This window comes from Seriola lalandi, unplaced genomic scaffold (assembly GCF_002814215.2).
Source record: "Seriola lalandi dorsalis isolate HSWRI2012SDOR001 ecotype SW California unplaced genomic scaffold, Sedor1 jcf7180002053464, whole genome shotgun sequence".
Classification (NCBI taxonomy): domain Eukaryota; kingdom Metazoa; phylum Chordata; class Actinopteri; order Carangiformes; family Carangidae; genus Seriola; species Seriola lalandi.
This window is the reverse complement of record NW_019524017.1, coordinates 70,311-87,565: the sequence shown is the minus strand read 5'-3', so window position 1 is coordinate 87,565 and position 17,255 is coordinate 70,311. Positions and strand designations below refer to the sequence as shown.

At 39.4% G+C, this 17,255-nt stretch overlaps 2 protein-coding genes across 5 annotated transcripts; one reads left to right on the top strand and one right to left on the bottom strand.

Annotated features, from left to right (window-relative positions):
- Positions 1-496: 496 nt before the first annotated feature.
- Positions 497-4,963, bottom strand: srsf2b (serine and arginine rich splicing factor 2b). Of its 4 annotated transcripts, XR_002760486.2 has the most exons (4): positions 4,366-4,963; positions 3,482-3,812; positions 2,963-3,115; positions 497-2,160 (listed from the first exon to the last, which is right to left on the bottom strand). XR_002760486.2 is itself a non-coding variant. In XM_023401135.2 (3 exons), the coding sequence occupies exons 1-2, from the start codon at positions 4,725-4,727 to the stop codon at positions 3,503-3,505; spliced, it is 672 nt and encodes a 223-aa protein (XP_023256903.1). In that variant the 5' UTR covers positions 4,728-4,963; the 3' UTR covers positions 497-2,160; positions 3,482-3,502. The 4 variants fall into 4 exon arrangements, 3 of the variants coding, with proteins under 3 accessions (XP_023256903.1, XP_087028737.1, XP_023256904.1); XM_023401135.2 differs by lacking the exon at positions 2,963-3,115; XM_087172611.1 differs by lacking the exon at positions 2,963-3,115 and having other exon boundaries at positions 497-2,154.
- Positions 4,964-5,727: 764 nt separating this feature from the next.
- Positions 5,728-16,463, top strand: mfsd11 (major facilitator superfamily domain containing 11). Its single transcript, XM_023401124.2, has 14 exons — positions 5,728-6,216; positions 6,871-7,033; positions 7,144-7,199; positions 7,836-7,943; positions 8,031-8,110; positions 8,204-8,300; positions 9,430-9,488; positions 9,632-9,788; positions 10,837-10,880; positions 10,976-11,041; positions 11,128-11,253; positions 11,408-11,582; positions 12,486-12,621; positions 12,827-16,463. The coding sequence occupies exons 2-14, from the start codon at positions 6,938-6,940 to the stop codon at positions 12,986-12,988; spliced, it is 1,362 nt and encodes a 453-aa protein (XP_023256892.1). The 5' UTR covers positions 5,728-6,216; positions 6,871-6,937; the 3' UTR covers positions 12,989-16,463.
- The last annotated feature ends 792 nt before the right edge of the window (positions 16,464-17,255 follow it).

Sequence of the window (17,255 nt, the reverse complement as noted above, 5' to 3'; positions counted from 1 at the left end):
TTGTTTGTTGTATTTCTATATAGAATATCTCATATGACTGAATGGCTGCATCTCAGACTAGTGTTGAACTTGAATCTGAATGACTCTATGGGCTTGTTTCTTCAGTCCACTGTAATGTTAACATGACTGCAAACATTTCTCTGGTGTGAACTGATCCTATCACTGATTCTTCTCCCCACCTTAATGGTTAAGTACTGATTTAGTCAGATGCTCAAACTTTTGCACATGCCACAATTACTATTCAATGTGTTTCTATTTTTTTTAAGTGCATGAAATAAAAAGCAACAGCGCAATGTCTGCTGCAGGGATTTTATTTATTATATATGCGATTTGCCCAGGGGTTTACAAACTTTTGCACACAACTGTAGATGTAATATTAATTTTGAAGCATGTAGTCATCATGTATAACTTAAAGTAGCTGTCCTTTAATTATATCTTATCAACTGTTTACAAAAAAAAAAAAAAATACACTGAGTAATACAAGAAGAGACAATGATAGTGAAAACACCAGATCTTTAATCAAAGTCACATTTATCTACCATGACCACATGGGGAAAAAACATTTCATTGTACAAAGGGTGAGACTGTAGCGACTGTACCACTGGTAGTCACAGGAGCTTTCTGGAGAATACTGGATACATCCAAGCACTCAGCAGAGCAACATGCCACCTTAACAGCTAACCAGCAATACTCAACTGCTACACAACTGCGCCTAGTGCACAAAAAAAAAAACAAAAAAACATACAAGCAGGATTAGGATCAAAAAATGAAAAACAAGACGGTGTCTAGAGTCCAGTAAATGATGTCCTGTAAAATTAAATGATATAAACAAGATGAATTATACGTTAAAATCTGTGAAGACCCTCCGCTGACCAGACACATTCTTCAAATTGATGACTTTAACCCAAATTTTACACCCCCAATCATTTTACTGTGTATCATGTGTAACCATATTCAACACAGGGGTTAACACACACACTGCTGTCATGCCTAACAAAGACACCCTGAGCTGCAGCAATTAAAGATCGTAAGGAAAAATTTCATGTAGAAAAATGTAAATAAAAGCAAAAGGTCTTCATGTTTACTGTAGTTTATGTCACTTTGGATGTGATGCCAGTGAGATGAATGTGCTAGCCAGCTAACTTTGGGCTTAACTCAGGCTTTCCAGCATCATAAAGCCGATTCACTTACTATAATACAGTAAACTTCCATGACTAAACTAAACCAAAAAAAAAAAAAAAATTCTACATCTTCACAATATCTGGATATGGATGGATGCAACAAAATGACAACAAGAAAACAAAATGTTTTGATGTCAAATAAGAAAATCTCAGAAACTTGCTACTTTCTTCTATTTTACGTCAGAGTAAACTGAATCTTTGGATTCTGGACTATTGATCGAACAAGACAAAAGACACTTGAAGCTGTCACCTTGAGCTTTAGGAATTGTACTGGGCACTTTAACTATTTTCTGGCATTTTACAGTGATTAGATTGAGACAATAAACTCAGATAATTATATATTCCAAAGATAAAATAATCAGAACATATAACACAACATTTGTCCAGTTTGGGTTTAAAACATCAGGAAGAAAAGTAACCAGAATGATCGAAAGTCACTGCAGTTCAGGGGAATATAATAAAGACTTATAACATTCATCCAGTAATTATTGTATATCTTTTACCTGAATGAAAGTTATATTCTCATACAGTATCTGTGATGCTGCCTGTGATTGGATTGTAATTATGAAATTAGTTATGACACCAGTTATCAAAGACCAGGAATGTCAGGCTTAGCAAGGCCAGGAAACCCAAAGAAAGCTAGACACAGGTGAACTCGCTTCATGATACAGGCTGCAGAGAGGAGAACTGAAAGGACAGGTGCAACCTAGACCAATGCAGCACATTTATGTCCTGAACTCATCTAAAAAGCTGTCTGAACACAAATTCTCCTCCACGTTAAAAACGTTTTCAAAATCATAAAACATGTTATGAAAAGGAAATAAAAATCACAGCACATCGATGTCATGAAAAAAGCCTTCCTAAGGCGAAATGAATAAAACAGACCAAAGCATGGAAGACACAATAATAACCTTTTACAGCTGGACACTGTTGCTTGTGTGGGATCCTGTCTGAGAAGTTCTGAGGTTGTCACCTGAAACTGGCAAAACAAGCAAAAGTTAGGAAACGTCAACTAAGAGTGAGCCAACAATTTGAAATCAAATCATCAGTGCACTTTTAAAAAACCTGATACCAATCAGTTGTGTGCATATCATATTGACTTTTAACGCAAAGCCTCAAGGGTCCAGCTCTCTCTTCTTTTTCATCCTTTGTCCATGATCACACAGTACTCGTCTGCCTTCAGTACCCTTAAGTCAGACCTACCTCCCGTGTTTTTGTAGGCAAGTCTTTGAGCATTTTATGCCTTTATAGAAGGAACAGTAGAAAGATGACAGGGGTGGGGAGACATGCAACAAAGGTCCTTGGACCAACATCAGCTGGCAACATTTAGGTTCATGGTCAGTGCCTTAAAACCCCAGACCAGGAGGGCACCACACTCCAACAGCTGAAACGATTGGTCAAGTTATTGTTTAGCTGATCAACAGCAAATTAATCAGCAACCATTTTAACAATCAATTGTATAAGTTACCTGATGCTCTGTGGTTCCAGCTGTTGAAATGTTCATTTTGATTTCAATATCTTTAGTTTAATTGGTTGTACAAAACTATTTGAAGACATCATCTTGCCCCGGGAAACTTGTGAGGCCGGCATGTTCTGGTGAACTCCTACTGATACGTTATATATTGAATCACAGCATTAATTTAGTTTTTTTGAATCGGCGATGCTTAAAGCCGATTCAAAACGCTCCCTGTCTAATTACAACCCTCGTATCCCACTACAGTCATTTAAAATGAGGTACAACAATAAAAGTGAACAGCCCGAGGGCTGACAGACAGACATACCTCAACACCAAACCCCAACACTGACTGCCTCCGCTATGCTGCACAGAAACCCTCACCAGCAGCAGGCAGCCTGTGGGCAGCTCACCACCCACCTAACTGCTCATACTGCCTCAGCTCAGCTCACACTCCACTTTAGCAAACAGGATGCCGCAGCTTGGGAAGGAGAGAAGTCCAGATTTGTTTTACTGTCAGAACCGTTCATAAAAAAATAAAAAATAAATAAAAACTCAGCTATGTGAGTATACAAGAACTTGTGTTACAAATAAAGTCTGGAGGAAAAAATACCCCACTTTACCAGTACAGAAACATTGTTTTATTTAAGAGCAACTTATTATTTACAACTAAATTTTTTGTTTTGAAAATCTAGATTCAGCATGGTCTTGGTCCTGCTGTGCTTTAACTGGACCATCCCCAACCCTGATGAATTAATGAAACTAATGAAACAAAGGAGCACTGGAACAAAACCTTAATAAAAATGTCTCATTGCTGGTGTAAATGCAACTTCTTGTAAGAACTCACCTGCTGCTGTTGTGCTGAGCTCTATGGGGATTCACCTCCATTTTCTGCTGCTGACTTGGGCTGGCTTTTAGACCTAGACCTGGACCCTCTTTTGGAGGAAGGGGTACGGCTTCTGGACCTAGACTTGGACTTGGACTTGGACTTGGACCTGGACCTGGATCTGGAGCGGGATTGGGACTTGGCCTTGGTCTTCTTGCTCCTGGGAGAGTGGGACTTCGATCTGGAGTAGGAACGGGACCTAGATCTGCTGGAGCGGGATCGGCTCCGAGAACGAGAGCGGCTCCTGCTGCGGGATCTGCTGCGTCTTCTGTGTCTTGGGCTGGGGGAAGAGCTGGATACATTCAGTGGGTTGGGTTATCTACAGTGTTAAAACAGCTGGCACTGAAATGAACACACTGTGACCTGGGATGGCAGTCCTGAACGGAGCCACCTTGATACCCAAGAGACACCTTATACAGATTTCATTAGGGTTTACTTTGTCGCTAATAAGATATTAAACTCAGGATTAATTGACATTGGTAGATCAGATGTCCTAAGAAAACACAACTGGAAAAACTCTTGTTATTCAGAACATCTCGAGTCGTGGCTAATTGTCTCTCTCTCATTGTATACCAAACAGAACAAAACGAGTGTGCAATAATGAATTTATTAGGTTCTCCTGGTAAATTCAGTATTGATTTGATCCACCAAGCAGAGAAAATCTGTATCACAGTAGCTTTTGTTACATGTGATTTATGACGAATTGTAGAGTGGATCTTGCTAGTTAGCAAAAACAATACAATACTTCTGTGCATTGGTCAGTAGGCCAAGGCCACCTTGAATAGCCAAATTCTTCTATGGATTCTGGTTTCGGTGTCCACTCAAAGTTGCTATCTTACTCTTACCTTCTGCTTCGCCGTCCAGAACCCCCGTACCTCCGCGTGGGTCCTCCACGCCGCCCTCCACCGTAGTGGGAATCTGGGGGTCTTCCATACCGGGCCATCTGGACGCGCAGCTCCCGTCCATCCAGGAGCGCACCGTCCATGGCGTCCATCGCATCTTCGGCGTCCCGTTTATCGTGGAACCGAACAAAAGCGAACCCCCGGCTTTCTTTGGTGTAGCGGTCTCGGGGAATGTAGACGTCCCCTACCCGGCCATACTTTTCGAATACACGTCTGAGGGTTTCGGGCGATGTTCGGTAGGTGAGATTGTCCACTTTTAGGGAAGTCATGCCGTCGACGTCCGGCGGAGGCCTACCGTAACTCATGGTGATTAACCTAAAAGCCTGGCAGCCTTCCTCGAAACAGTTTATATCTTGACTGCTTTACCACCTGCCTGTAGAAATCCACACACAGACTGGTGTAGTTTTACTCGAAACACGTTGTCTGTAAGATACTTGAAGCCCGCACAATCACGAAATAAGAAACTGTTTCCAACGAAGATAAGTCCGCGGCGCTTCCCACTGCCCTGATCCCGCGAGGTGAACTTCTTCTTCTACTGAACAAATGAGGCGCTCCTCGGAATCATATATGGCGCATTGGTGCCCTCTTGTGGAATTAAGTTTAAATTAAATTTTTCAAAATAAAAGCGGCAACAAGCAAACAAAATGAAACAATTTCTTATTATTTGAATTTAGAAAAAATATATATATTATAATTGTGGGTAAACCACTAAGAGTTTTGTGGAAGGCTTCGTTATTTTCACTATTTATCATGCTAAACTTTTCTCTGAAATTAAAAAAAAAAAATCTAATTTGGTTTCCTTAACTCCAGCACAAAAGATGAAGGTGAAGACAAGTCCTACCTCAACATTCTTATCATATTTATGACCAGATTTTAAATTCATAAGTGTAAATACTCGAACAGGAACCTCTTTTTTCCTGGTAATTAAAAAAATACATGTATATTATTTCCCAAATTGGGAATAGAACAACTGTTATAATGCAGAGTATAAGTATGTCTTTTGGTGTTTTTATTTAATTATATTATTATTGTTAAAAGGTATGTGCCCCACTCTCTGGTTCGTCTTTACTGTTTGTAATTTGTGTTTTTTGTAAAGTGTAATTTTACTGGTTTTATGTGATAATGACTTAATACATATTTTGATACTTGAGAGGAAAATACTTATTTTTCAGTAACGTATTTTTTTTTTTTACTGATTTATTTCAACGTTTTTACATTTTTTCTATGTAGCGTTATTATGACCGGAAGTTGTGCAAATTTACTTGTTGTGCTAGTTAGCTAGCTGGCTAGCTGTAGCGTTTCTGAACAGATGAACATTTGTGTTTTTTAAACAAGAAACTGTTTATTCTTCATATGAGGTTATTTAAAAAATGGGTATGATGTACAATTACTAAACACCCTCCATGAAATAGAAAACATTTTCCACAAACAAACAAAACAAAATTGGATTGGATTGGTCTAAGCAGATTCGCTGTTGGTGAAGTTTCGCTGCACTGAGCGTTTGTAAATCTGCGTCGTGGTGCTAAAGGCACAGCTAAGGTTAGTCAGCTGATTCATTCACATGACAAACCCGTTTAGCTTCGGTCCCGTTTACCGGTGCTGTGCAAGTACACAAGAGAATTGTTTCCATACGACGGAAACCATCCTATTAAAGTTAGTTTGGGGGCTACACGCAGAAGACGGATGAGTGAGGATATCGGACGGTCCACAAACAGCTAACTATGCTACTAAAAACACACTGAGTCCACACAAAGAGGAGCAGCCAGTGTTAGCTACGCGGCTTCAACACTGTTGGTAAGTTGTTTCTTAGTTGTTTTCTTAAGATTGACATTACACACACGAAAAGACCCCCTGTCTCTTGGAAACAGCTATTGTCTCGATTCTTTCCTCTTCATTTTAAGAATTGAACAAAAAGACAACAACCCTTTAGAAAACCTGTCAACTAAATGCTCCTCTTCTTATAGTTAGACATAACATCTGTTAGAAAATTCTTTTGTGTCTTAAGGTAATGAAAACTGTCCACTTCATAATTCGGCATACAATACACTAACCAAACAACACATGTTTTAAGGCAGTATAACTTCTAGCTTGAATTTGACTGTCATTTCCAGACTGGTCGTTCAACAAAACACGATTTGAGATGGGTGCCGGCAAGCGGTGAAACGCAATTCTAAAAGTTGTTATTTTAGCGAAATAACGTTATTGCTCTGTGAACTGTTAAATGCCGAAATTATAAGTGTGTACGGTCAAATCATAAATTGTCGGGAAGTATCTATGACTCGTCTTCAAATGTGTGTGTGTTATAAAACAACAGATTTTTGAATGGAGTTTGGTTGAAAGAGAGAATGTATTTCACCAAGGATTATTACAGTGAGAGCATTTAAATTTCTTGAATATTACGCACTTTCCTGATTTGTATTTTTTTTTCTCTTCTCCTTCTATTCCCAGATGTGCTGTTCACTCCTGTAGATTTTCTGTTTTCACTTCCTCTAGGAACTTGCTCATAGCTTCCAAAATGAATCCAGAGGGGAAGAGGCTTTTAAACATTGTTATCCTAGGATTCGGCTTTATGTTCATGTTCACAGCTTTTCAAACATGTGGCAATATAGAGGTAGGTTGGATTTATTGATCCACATTACATTACTGGCAGATAACATGTCACTTTAGATAAGAAAAGTCCGACTTTCAATCCTAAGCAGTTATCTCTCTCTGTCTTTACAGCAAACGGTTATCAAGAGCTTCAATAGCACTGAGTTCCATGGAAGCGGGTATACGAGGTAAACTACTGGTATCAGTACAGCCATTTACACTTACTGTGTTACATCATATTTCACTGATGCTGCAGCAAACAATATATTTTTTTACAGATGTTAGGCTATGGTTTAACCAGCATTGATACAGACCTGGTGGCACATTCTATAATCAAATCAGTCTCACTCACTAATCCCTGCAGAATAATTGAATTTTAGGTAAACCATTTTAAGGAACAAAGTTGACTCTGAGTTCAGTGAGCAGCAGTAAGTCAGGAGTTCATGAAACATCCTACTACAATTAAAGTAACTAAAAAAACAAACAACAAATCCTGATATTTGAGAAGCTGGAACCATTAAATGTTTGGTAGTTTTAGTTTTAGATTAAATTTCTCACAGTCTAAAAAAAAAAGATTAATCGGCCACTTGCTGGCATTTGACAAAAAAACACTAGTAAAGTACAGTACTAGTTAGTTTCCAGCACTGGGCTTTGTGATGTAGGATGTCATTGACCAGTTGACATTAATTCTTGTGTGTTTCAGCTCTTTGTAACATGGTCATGTTTGTATTTTTAGATTGTTTTCAATCTAAAATCAATCTGGCTTTCAATCTGACTCTCTTCCCTCAAACTGCCCGTTAACTGTCCTGTCATCTCTCACTCAGTATGGCCATCATCTATGGAGTTTTCTCTGCATCCAACCTGATCGCTCCTTCAGTGGTGGCTGTCATTGGACCACAGCTATCAATGTTCTTTAGTGGGCTTTTGTACAGGTAAACTCACACTGACTAACACTTTTCTCGCTCCCACCTTTTCATGCTGAATCTGGCTTCGAACGCGTCTTCATATTGTTTTTGCAGCGGCTACATCGCCATGTTCATTTACCCGTACACATGGAGCTTCTACACAGCGTCTGTGTTGGTTGGAATTGGAGCAGCGGGTAATTAGATTTAATCCAACAACCTTTTTTTTTTTTTTTTAAATAGTTCCCTTTTGCATGTATGTATATTTATTTTTCCTTTTTGTACTCTAGTGCTCTGGACGGCTCAGGGAAATGTGCTCACCATCAACTCCAATGACACCACCATCGGAAGAAACAGTGGCATATTCTGGGCGCTGCTGCAATTCAGGTAAACAGGAGAACTGTGGCTATTCAAGTTTTTAATGAACTTTTCAAATATGTGGAGAACATAAGGACACTTAGGACAAACTTGTGCAGTAAATCACTGAAGAACAAGTAACAGACAAAAAGAAAAAGTCTGGGAACACAGAGGTAGAAATGAGACAAGCAAATATATCACAGAAAAAGTAGTGTAACAGTTTATTTTATGGCCCCTTTCCTCATAATTTCCAAAAAATAAGCTGCTATTTCGCTGTAAATTGCAAGGAATTTTCCAAGAAAGTCCTTCACAGTTTGATACTAAATATAAGGGAAAAGGAGAACATGTTACTTGCCTCAGTAATTAAGAACCCATTTATTATATTAGTTTATTAGCTTTATTATATAGAAGAAAATTATCTTGTACATAAGTGAAAATAGTTCATACACAGACGTCACTATCCATCAGAGTTTCATAGAAAGACAAGACAAAACAAAATCTTTTAAGACTTGATGAGATAGAAAATGTTCCACTGAGTCACATTATGTCACAGCTCTGAGTGCTCTCAGAGTGAAACTTTCCACTGCAGCTGAAAACTACACGTCAGAATGAAATTCAACCAACATGCAGCATAAACTTCAGTTCAGTATTTACTGATCACCAAGCACTTGAAAGTATTAAAAACTTTTTCTCTATACAAATCACCGACTTAACTAATGACTAATTTTCATCAAATCATGGTTCCCACAGAATATTTTTTTCACTAATTCTAATTAATTGTATTTTCAAAAGTCATGAATATCCTTGTCCATAACTGAGAGATGTGTGTTGTATCCATGGATGGATTGTGAGACAAAGGGCCCCTGGACACAGACATGTACCAGGCCCCCGCTACCATCCTTCATAAGAGTGACAGCCTTGTTTGTAGTCAGTTTGTCTAGTTTTGCATCTCTTTGTAGTTGTTGATTGACTTTCCAACAAGAAATGTTAACAGTCACTACGCACAGAGGCTCTGATCCACGGGCCCCTGACCCTTTGGGGCCCCTGGACCTGTGCCTGGTAGGCCCTTTCAGTAATCTATCCATACTTTTATCTGTACATCTTGAGCTTTGAATGCCTTCTTCATCATAAGCCTAACCCTAACCCTTCATCTCTGCAGCTTGTTCTTTGGAAATCTCTACATATACTGTGCCTGGCACGGACACGTCCACATAACAGGTAGGAAGAAAGCTGTATTTTATAAAATCTCTGCCTCATCTGCACAGTGTGTATTCATTCCTATTCATAGGTTAGTAATTCCCATGCTGACTTCTGGTAGGAAGTTGTAATTTTAAGAGTGTGACTCATGTTGTTTGTCTCAGACAAAGACCGTCAGACGGTGTTCATCTCTCTCACGGTGATCAGTCTGGTTGGCTGCTTCCTCTTCTTTCTGATCCGGAAGCCTGACCCTGAATCCTCTCCCGCCGAGGTGTCAGAGTCCCTGCTGCAGGCCGAATCCACAGAGAGCTCCACAGCTAGGTGACTTTACTTCAGTTTGTTCATTTATTTGACTGGGACGATGCACATTAATTAAATCTCTGAAAATATGCCTGAGTTAGCCACAAGTCTGACTTTCATCTGTTGTCCCTGAGCACACACAAAAGATAAAACTTTAATAGTATAAAAAAGAGCACACTATCATATCATAATATGTGTTATATGCAATGAGCATAATACCATACAATACAGTACGACAATATTACACAATAAGAGCACCGAAACCGTCTGTCACTGTATATCGCTTCTGCATCATGAAAAAGTCCTGGAAAGTTACCAAACTGACTGAAAATGTCCTGGAGAAAACGATTAGTTATTCTTGAACTGTTTTTAATTTACAACAAAAATGTTTTTTTTGTCACTGATGAGGAAAACTCGAACTTGCCTGTTCAGGAATAAGGGGTTCCAAAACGAGGCATCGTACTAAAACACGGGTCTCACCAATTCTACGTATCAAACAGAGGGAATTTGAAATAAAGACCTGCCTCTAGTAATTGCCTCAAGAAATTCAGGAGGCCCAGAGCTGCACAAGGGGCCCCAGAACTGGCCCTTGGTTATTGATATCTGTTGTTAGGGGACACAAAACTTCTGGCAGTGGCCTCCATGAACTTGAAAAAAACACATAAATTGTGGAAAGTAGCCTTGAAATGTTCTGGAAAATATATTTTTTTAAAGACAGATGGGAGTCCCTGCTCATCCCTCTCAGACCAGGAACAATATTACAGTGCAGGACAAGACAAGTGACCTTTAACTGTAAATGTTATCCTTTGTTGTCTTTCCTACATTTCTCTTTGAAACTGCTGTGAAACAGTTGCCACAGCAACCAAGTCCAGTTAAGGGATGAGTCAAAAGGTGAAAAAGGTCAGAGAGAAAATGAGTCTGTGAAATGCGGAGGGACAGAGTCCTTTGAGACAGAAAGTTCCAGTTATATCAGTATCTGTATTATCCACTGCAGGCATCTCATTTTTCAGCTGCTGTCTGTGTTTTTTTTGTTGTTTTTTTTTTACTGACGACATTTTCCTCCTTGCAGCTCATCTCAATCAGGCCTCTGCTCACAGGCTCTGAATGCTTTTGGTGAGTTCACTGGAATAAACCTCCACTCCATTGGGTTTTAATCATCAGTGTAACAGAACTTTCTCATGTGCTAACGCCCACTTTGTTGTTTGCAGTCCAAGCGTGCAAAATATTTGTCACCAAAGAGATGATGCTGCTGAGCATCTCCATAGGATACACAGGTGGGTAAAAATGAGGATCTGATGTGTTGAGGTGTGTGATGTTGATGAGTTTGAAGTCATGCATGTTGCTCTGTGTGCTCTGTCAGGCTTGGAGCTCACCTTCTACAGCGGGGTGTACGGGACGTGTATTGGATCGATGACCCGGTTTGGCCAAGATGCAAAGAGTTTGATCGGTATCTCTGGGATCTGCATCGGCATAGGCGAGATCTTAGGTGAGTCCTCTGAGCTGTGTCTTCTCCTTACTTTCATGTATGATGCAGTTTGTCACATGACAGCGCTGCAGAGAGAACAAGGAAATGGCTTGACGAGTGTCACGAGGCTACGAGTTGTTTAGTTTTCCTTCCTCTGTCTGCTCTGTCTGTCCAGGAGGGGGCGTGTTTGGGATGCTGAACAAGTGCAACCGGTTTGGTAGGAACCCAGTGGTGCTGCTGGGGCTCATCACTCACTTTATTGCCTTTTACCTGATTTTCCTGAACATTGCGAGCGATGCTCCTCTGGCCCCGGAGGCAGGAACAGATCTGCAGGCCTACATCAGCCCCAGGTACAAAGAGCACCGCCTATGAAACCAGTAACATAGGCTTCTGACCAAGAGCCACACATTCAAAGAGATGTCTCTTTGGTCATTTTGTGTCTCTTTTTGGTTGTTTTGTGTCTCGTTGTTGCTTTGTGTCTCTTTGTGGTTTTGATGGACTTCCTGACAAGAAATGTTAGCAGTTACTTACTATCAGAAGCTCTGGCCAGTCAATCTGTCAGGCTGAAACACAGTTTAATCCACAGTTCCTCTTTACCGCTGCATGGTGAACATGACTCAGTTGTCACACTGCACTCACTCTGTACTTCAGCACATTATTACAGTCAGTTAATGCAAGATTGCACTGCAATTAAAATAAAGTTAATAAACATTTTTTACTAATGACTGTAGCCTGATAAAGTAAAATTTAAGAAACAGACATCCGGCTATTTAAAATACAGGAAGACACAGATGCCAGTCTGAAGGTATTCTTCAGAGCTGAGGTGTTGAATCCCGTCATCTTGTTCATTCATTTCCAGCACTTTAGGTAAAAGAAAATTCACACTGGACTTGAAACCACGATGACATGGTCACATCACAGGAGGTCTGAGCTTGCTGCTGATTGGGGATACAGTGGTTTTGTTTATTTTTGCTGCAGTATTTCATTCTTCATATGTTTCATATGTGCTGCTGCGACCATGACCACTGTGTTTATTGTGAACTGGTGTGATCTGTGCTTCGTTTTGTTCGGTTCATTCAGGGGTTTTTCACAATACGACCATTTTTTCTGAGCATCCTTTATGAAACACTCCTGAATTTGTTTATTCAGACTATGTTTAGACCCAGTTGTTCTTTTGTCAAGGAGATCATGGTGGTCCATCAGGCAGTCCAAGTGCCTCTTGTTAACTTGAGTGTTTGTGTGTTGTGGCACAGTGTCAGCGTGGCGTTGCTCTGCAGCTTCCTGCTCGGTCTGGGCGACAGCTGCTTCAACACTCAGCTTCTCAGCATCATTGGCTTCATGTTCCGTGACAATAGCGCTCCCGCCTTCGCCGTGTTCAAGTTCATCCAGGTGACAATCCAGCATAGTAACATCAGTTCAGTTAAAACAGTGAATATAAAACAAATATAAATAATATATATATTTGGATTGTATGTTTTATTTGGCAGCTTCAGAGGACTAAGCTTCCCATGAGTAGTGTTTGAGTTTCACTTTAAATTTCATTCATTCAGTTTCACTAAATCATTATAACGTATTGTTATTATTTCCTCTGCAGTCCATCATGGCCGCTTTGGCCTTCTTCTACAGTAACTACCTGCTGCTGCACTGGCAGCTGCTCATCCTGGTGCTGGCCGGTTTTCTGGGCTCGATGATGTTCTTCGTGGCCGAGTGGATGGCGGAGTCCAGCAGGCGGGAATCAGACTACGACAGCATCTGATCTGGTTCCGGTGAGGATGTGGAGGGCACAGCTGGAGATGTTTTGCTCTCCACAGCTGGAAAAATCAGCCAGGGATGATGAAGGTATCCTCTGCTAACAGAGACTGACACTGTGGTATGTTTAGTTTATATGGAGCCACCCGGTCTGTACGGAGCCTGGCAGTGGCTGCAGGAGAACCAAATCTTGATCTCAACATTTTTCTATACTAAATCTAAAGGCATGGGGAGGTATTGTGTGCACACCAGATATACCTCATTTAGTTTCATTCATGGCCTGTCTTTCATCGTGTTGTGCACACAATATGGTAATCAATCTAAACTAAATATGAAAATATACATGGCATGATGAGTAGAGATTTCTTAATAAAGTATCAAGCACTTTTGATTCAAGGCCTGTCAGCTATGATATAAAATAACGGTAATGGGCCCACGGCTAGTGCCTGTACAGAGAGCTCCTGAGGAGTAACACTGACTATATCATGAATCAGCTGCTGGTTTTAATGTTTTCAGTTGGTGCAGCTGCTCTGGCTGCATGTGTAGACTTACATGATAACTCCGGCATTTTTGTACCTGGGCCTTATTTTCTATGTTTTTGAGTGTAACTATTGACAAAATATCCTTTTTTTTTTTTCTAAGCAGAAACAGTCATTATGTCCCTACGTTTCAAAGACACCAGACTCCATTGTGTGACTTTCAGTGGTGGAGGAACTATTCAGACCCTTCAGTTAATGTACCACACAAAATACACAAACAAACGAATTGTGGCAGCGGTAGACCAGCAACTTCTGCAAGGTAAAATGTTTTTATCAAGGAGCCTGGTGGCTTTGAACGTAGCGATATAACAGCTGTTCCATGTTTAAAAAAGGATCTTACTCTTAAACACAAAAGTCTATCTCTGAAGGAATCCATAATGTTGTCAGACAACAATCTGAACCTGTCAGTCCCAAAAGAAGAACTTTAGTGGATGTATTTTGATGTGAACAGCTGCACCATTTTTATTACATTGCAACAGCTGTTTGTCTTGGTCAATAGTAGACTGAATGCAAAGATATTTATCCCTAACAATCCTTTACACCCAAAAATGTGAGGAAAATAAGCCCCAGGTTAAAGAAAAATCCTGTAAGTTATCCTTTAAAAGGAGAAATGTGGTGTTTTCTTCTATTCTATATTTTTCTTTTTCTCAACAACTCCCATGAAAAGACCAAAATCAACAGTGAGTGAGTTCCATTAACAAGCGTCAGAGCGTGAAATAGCTGATTCCTCTGAGCCACAGAGCTCCACTGTTTTCAAACACTATTAAAACACATCAGTGAGCCTCACTGTTGCACTGGGTGACATTTTTCTTCATCACCAATGAACACACACACTCTAGTTTATTTTCACTGAGTCCCACACACACTGTCCTGCTGCCCCACATAATACAAACATGAAACTTTGTTTTTGTGAGGTGTTTTTAAAGATTTACGTCTTCAGTAGGAACCAATGGGCTCAGAGCTGAGAGACACGTTATTGGTTTTTCTCTTTTCATGGGATTTGAAGACATTTGAAATAGAATAACGCCAGGCTGATCTTTCCGCTCTGTTGTGGGACCTCTCCTGCACTCACAGGGGCATGTCATGTGCACAAATTCAACTTTGAAATACTGACAGAAAAGCCACTCCTGGGCTCCATACGTCTGCGTTCTTCCCTCTAAAGTGCAAAAGGAAACTGTCAAAGACTGTGATTTAGTCATGTTGTGTATCCACTGCTTTACTCTACAGTCTGTCCCACATGTTTAGCTGCAGTCGCGACGTAATCACAACCTCAAACTTTTACAACAGATATTCTGCAATCTCAAGTCGTTGAGATTGATTGACTTTGATTTAAAGACATTACAGCATCTGGGAGTGGAGCAGTTTAAAGGGAAACATTATCAAGAATCTTTTTTTTTTTTTTTTTTTTTTTTTTGAGTGTGAAATCCATTTTCACTCTCACTCTTTAGCTATGCCGTTCTTCTTCTTTTGATACACTCATCATACACCAAGTGCTACATAATTGGTTTAGCTATAATAAGATCCAGATCGTCTTGAGGACAACCCATGACTCCAAGAAACTTCTCATAATTACAAGTGGGTGACTTCATTTAGTTCAGATGAAATTAATGGAGGCTGTTTGGTTTGTGCAACAAAGAAAGAAAAAAAAATGAGTCCTTTTCTTTTCTTTGCTGCTTTTTCTCACCTCTTTAAACTCTTAACCCTCTTTAAGGTGGATTAAAGGGGTTACTCCAGTAACAGAATGGTCAAAAGTGAAGCAGCAGACAGGTCAAGATCCAAAATTCCCAATAATGCACCTAGGTAGTGTCATTTCTGAAACCCTCCCTGCCTGGTAAATGTCTACGTCTTTCAAACTCCACACAACCAGTTTGCAAAACGGGCTTTCTCTTAAAGGTACCCTGAAGAGTTTTCAAGCCATGTTTGTACGACAGGCTCTATGTTGTATCATACAGTGTATATGTGAGCACACAGGTGCCAACAAAGATAGTGTAGTGGATGACTGCAAGCAAGCAAACATGGATGTTAGCGGTGCACAATTTTAAAACATTACAAAATCAGCTTTTCAAATGTTTTCATGAGGGACGTAGACAGGTCAGAAACACTGAACCTAAATATTACTTTTGTTTACAAAAAAAAAAACTCCACGGGGAACCTTTAAGGATTTATAGTCCACACTGAGACGACCCTGAGCCATTAAGGACTTTATGTATGAACTGTTGAACATGACTAGTAAATGAATGTTGATTTGTAAAATCAGTGGAGTGTCCTTTTAACATGGTGAACTATCTGCGTACGTATGGTCAAACAAAACTGCCACACTCCTATCTTAATACCTTGCTACCATGCTTCCAACATGACACACCCTCCTGAATTAAGTTACCAAAGATCTTTACTCAGTTTTTACATTTACTTTAGAACAAACTATGGACCTTTACTTTTCTGTCTCGCAGTTTCTTTACAATGAGCATTACAGCGTCACAGAGCTTGTCCTTTTCTTTTTAACTACCATCATTGTTGGCCATTGAGAAACCATTCTCCTCAAATTATTTCGAACTGATTGGTTCCGAACCAACGCAGCGCTAAATATGGGCCTTTAGATATGTCGTCTTTTCCTGACAGCTTTATGTAATGTTGTGGTTGGAAAGGGCAACACAGAGCTGCATCTCATAAGCTGTAGTTTTTTCCCTTTCGATTAAAGAGTCAATTTATGCATTACAGTTCATATTCTAGGTAATTTATTGCCAAATAAAATATGAGGGGGTGGGTTTACTGAAGTTTTGTTTCATATTGCGACTGAAATAGATGCAATCAATCTCAAGGATATTAAGGGAAATGCATGTGTACTTTGAAGATGATTTTATACTTGAATGTGGTAATTAAGAATGGCACCTGAACCTTCGCTTGCTTGTTTTTATTATCAATAAAATGTTATTTTCAACATTAGTTGTGTGCTTTATTGAAATAAACCAAAAAAAAGTTATATACAATGCTCTAAAAAGAGCTGCAGTTCACGGATGAACTGGAGTTTGAATTCAAGGTCTGTTACAGTTTACAGTCTTTGTGTTAAAACATTGTGTTTTAAAGTGTGAAAAGTATTCAGACGTGAAGTTGCTCCCTTCTGATGATTATTCACTTATTCACTAAAATCTTTACTCATATTTGATTTACATATACATTAAATAGGCAAAACCTAGCTAAACGAAAATGAACAATACAAAGAAATACAGTAAAATAGAGAACTGATAATAAAAAGACAACTTGGAGACATTTTACAAGGGTGTTATTAAAAAAACATATTTTAAAGATTACTACATTTTCATAGCAAATATTGTATGTTTTACTCCACTACATTAATCTATCAACTTGCCAATTCTAATTCTAATTATTAAAACAATACAATCAACTAGTAATTTATGATCTATTACAGATTAAACTACCTCATTCCTCATTAAATTCACGCTTTTATAGTTAATTAATGGTATATATGATTATGACTTTAACTATCCAGCATAATGACTACATTTACTTTTGGTACTTTCAGTATATTTTCATTCTAATACTTTTGCAGTTTTACTAAGTAAAAGATCTGAGGGCTTCTTCCGCCACAAGTCCTATTTTTCCCATTACGTGAACGCAGCCTGATTTGCCTCTTGTTGCCTAGCAACCGGCAACGCTGCGAGTTGATTCCAACGTGGGAATCCTCGACGCCAAGCGAGAAACGGCTAAATACTACAT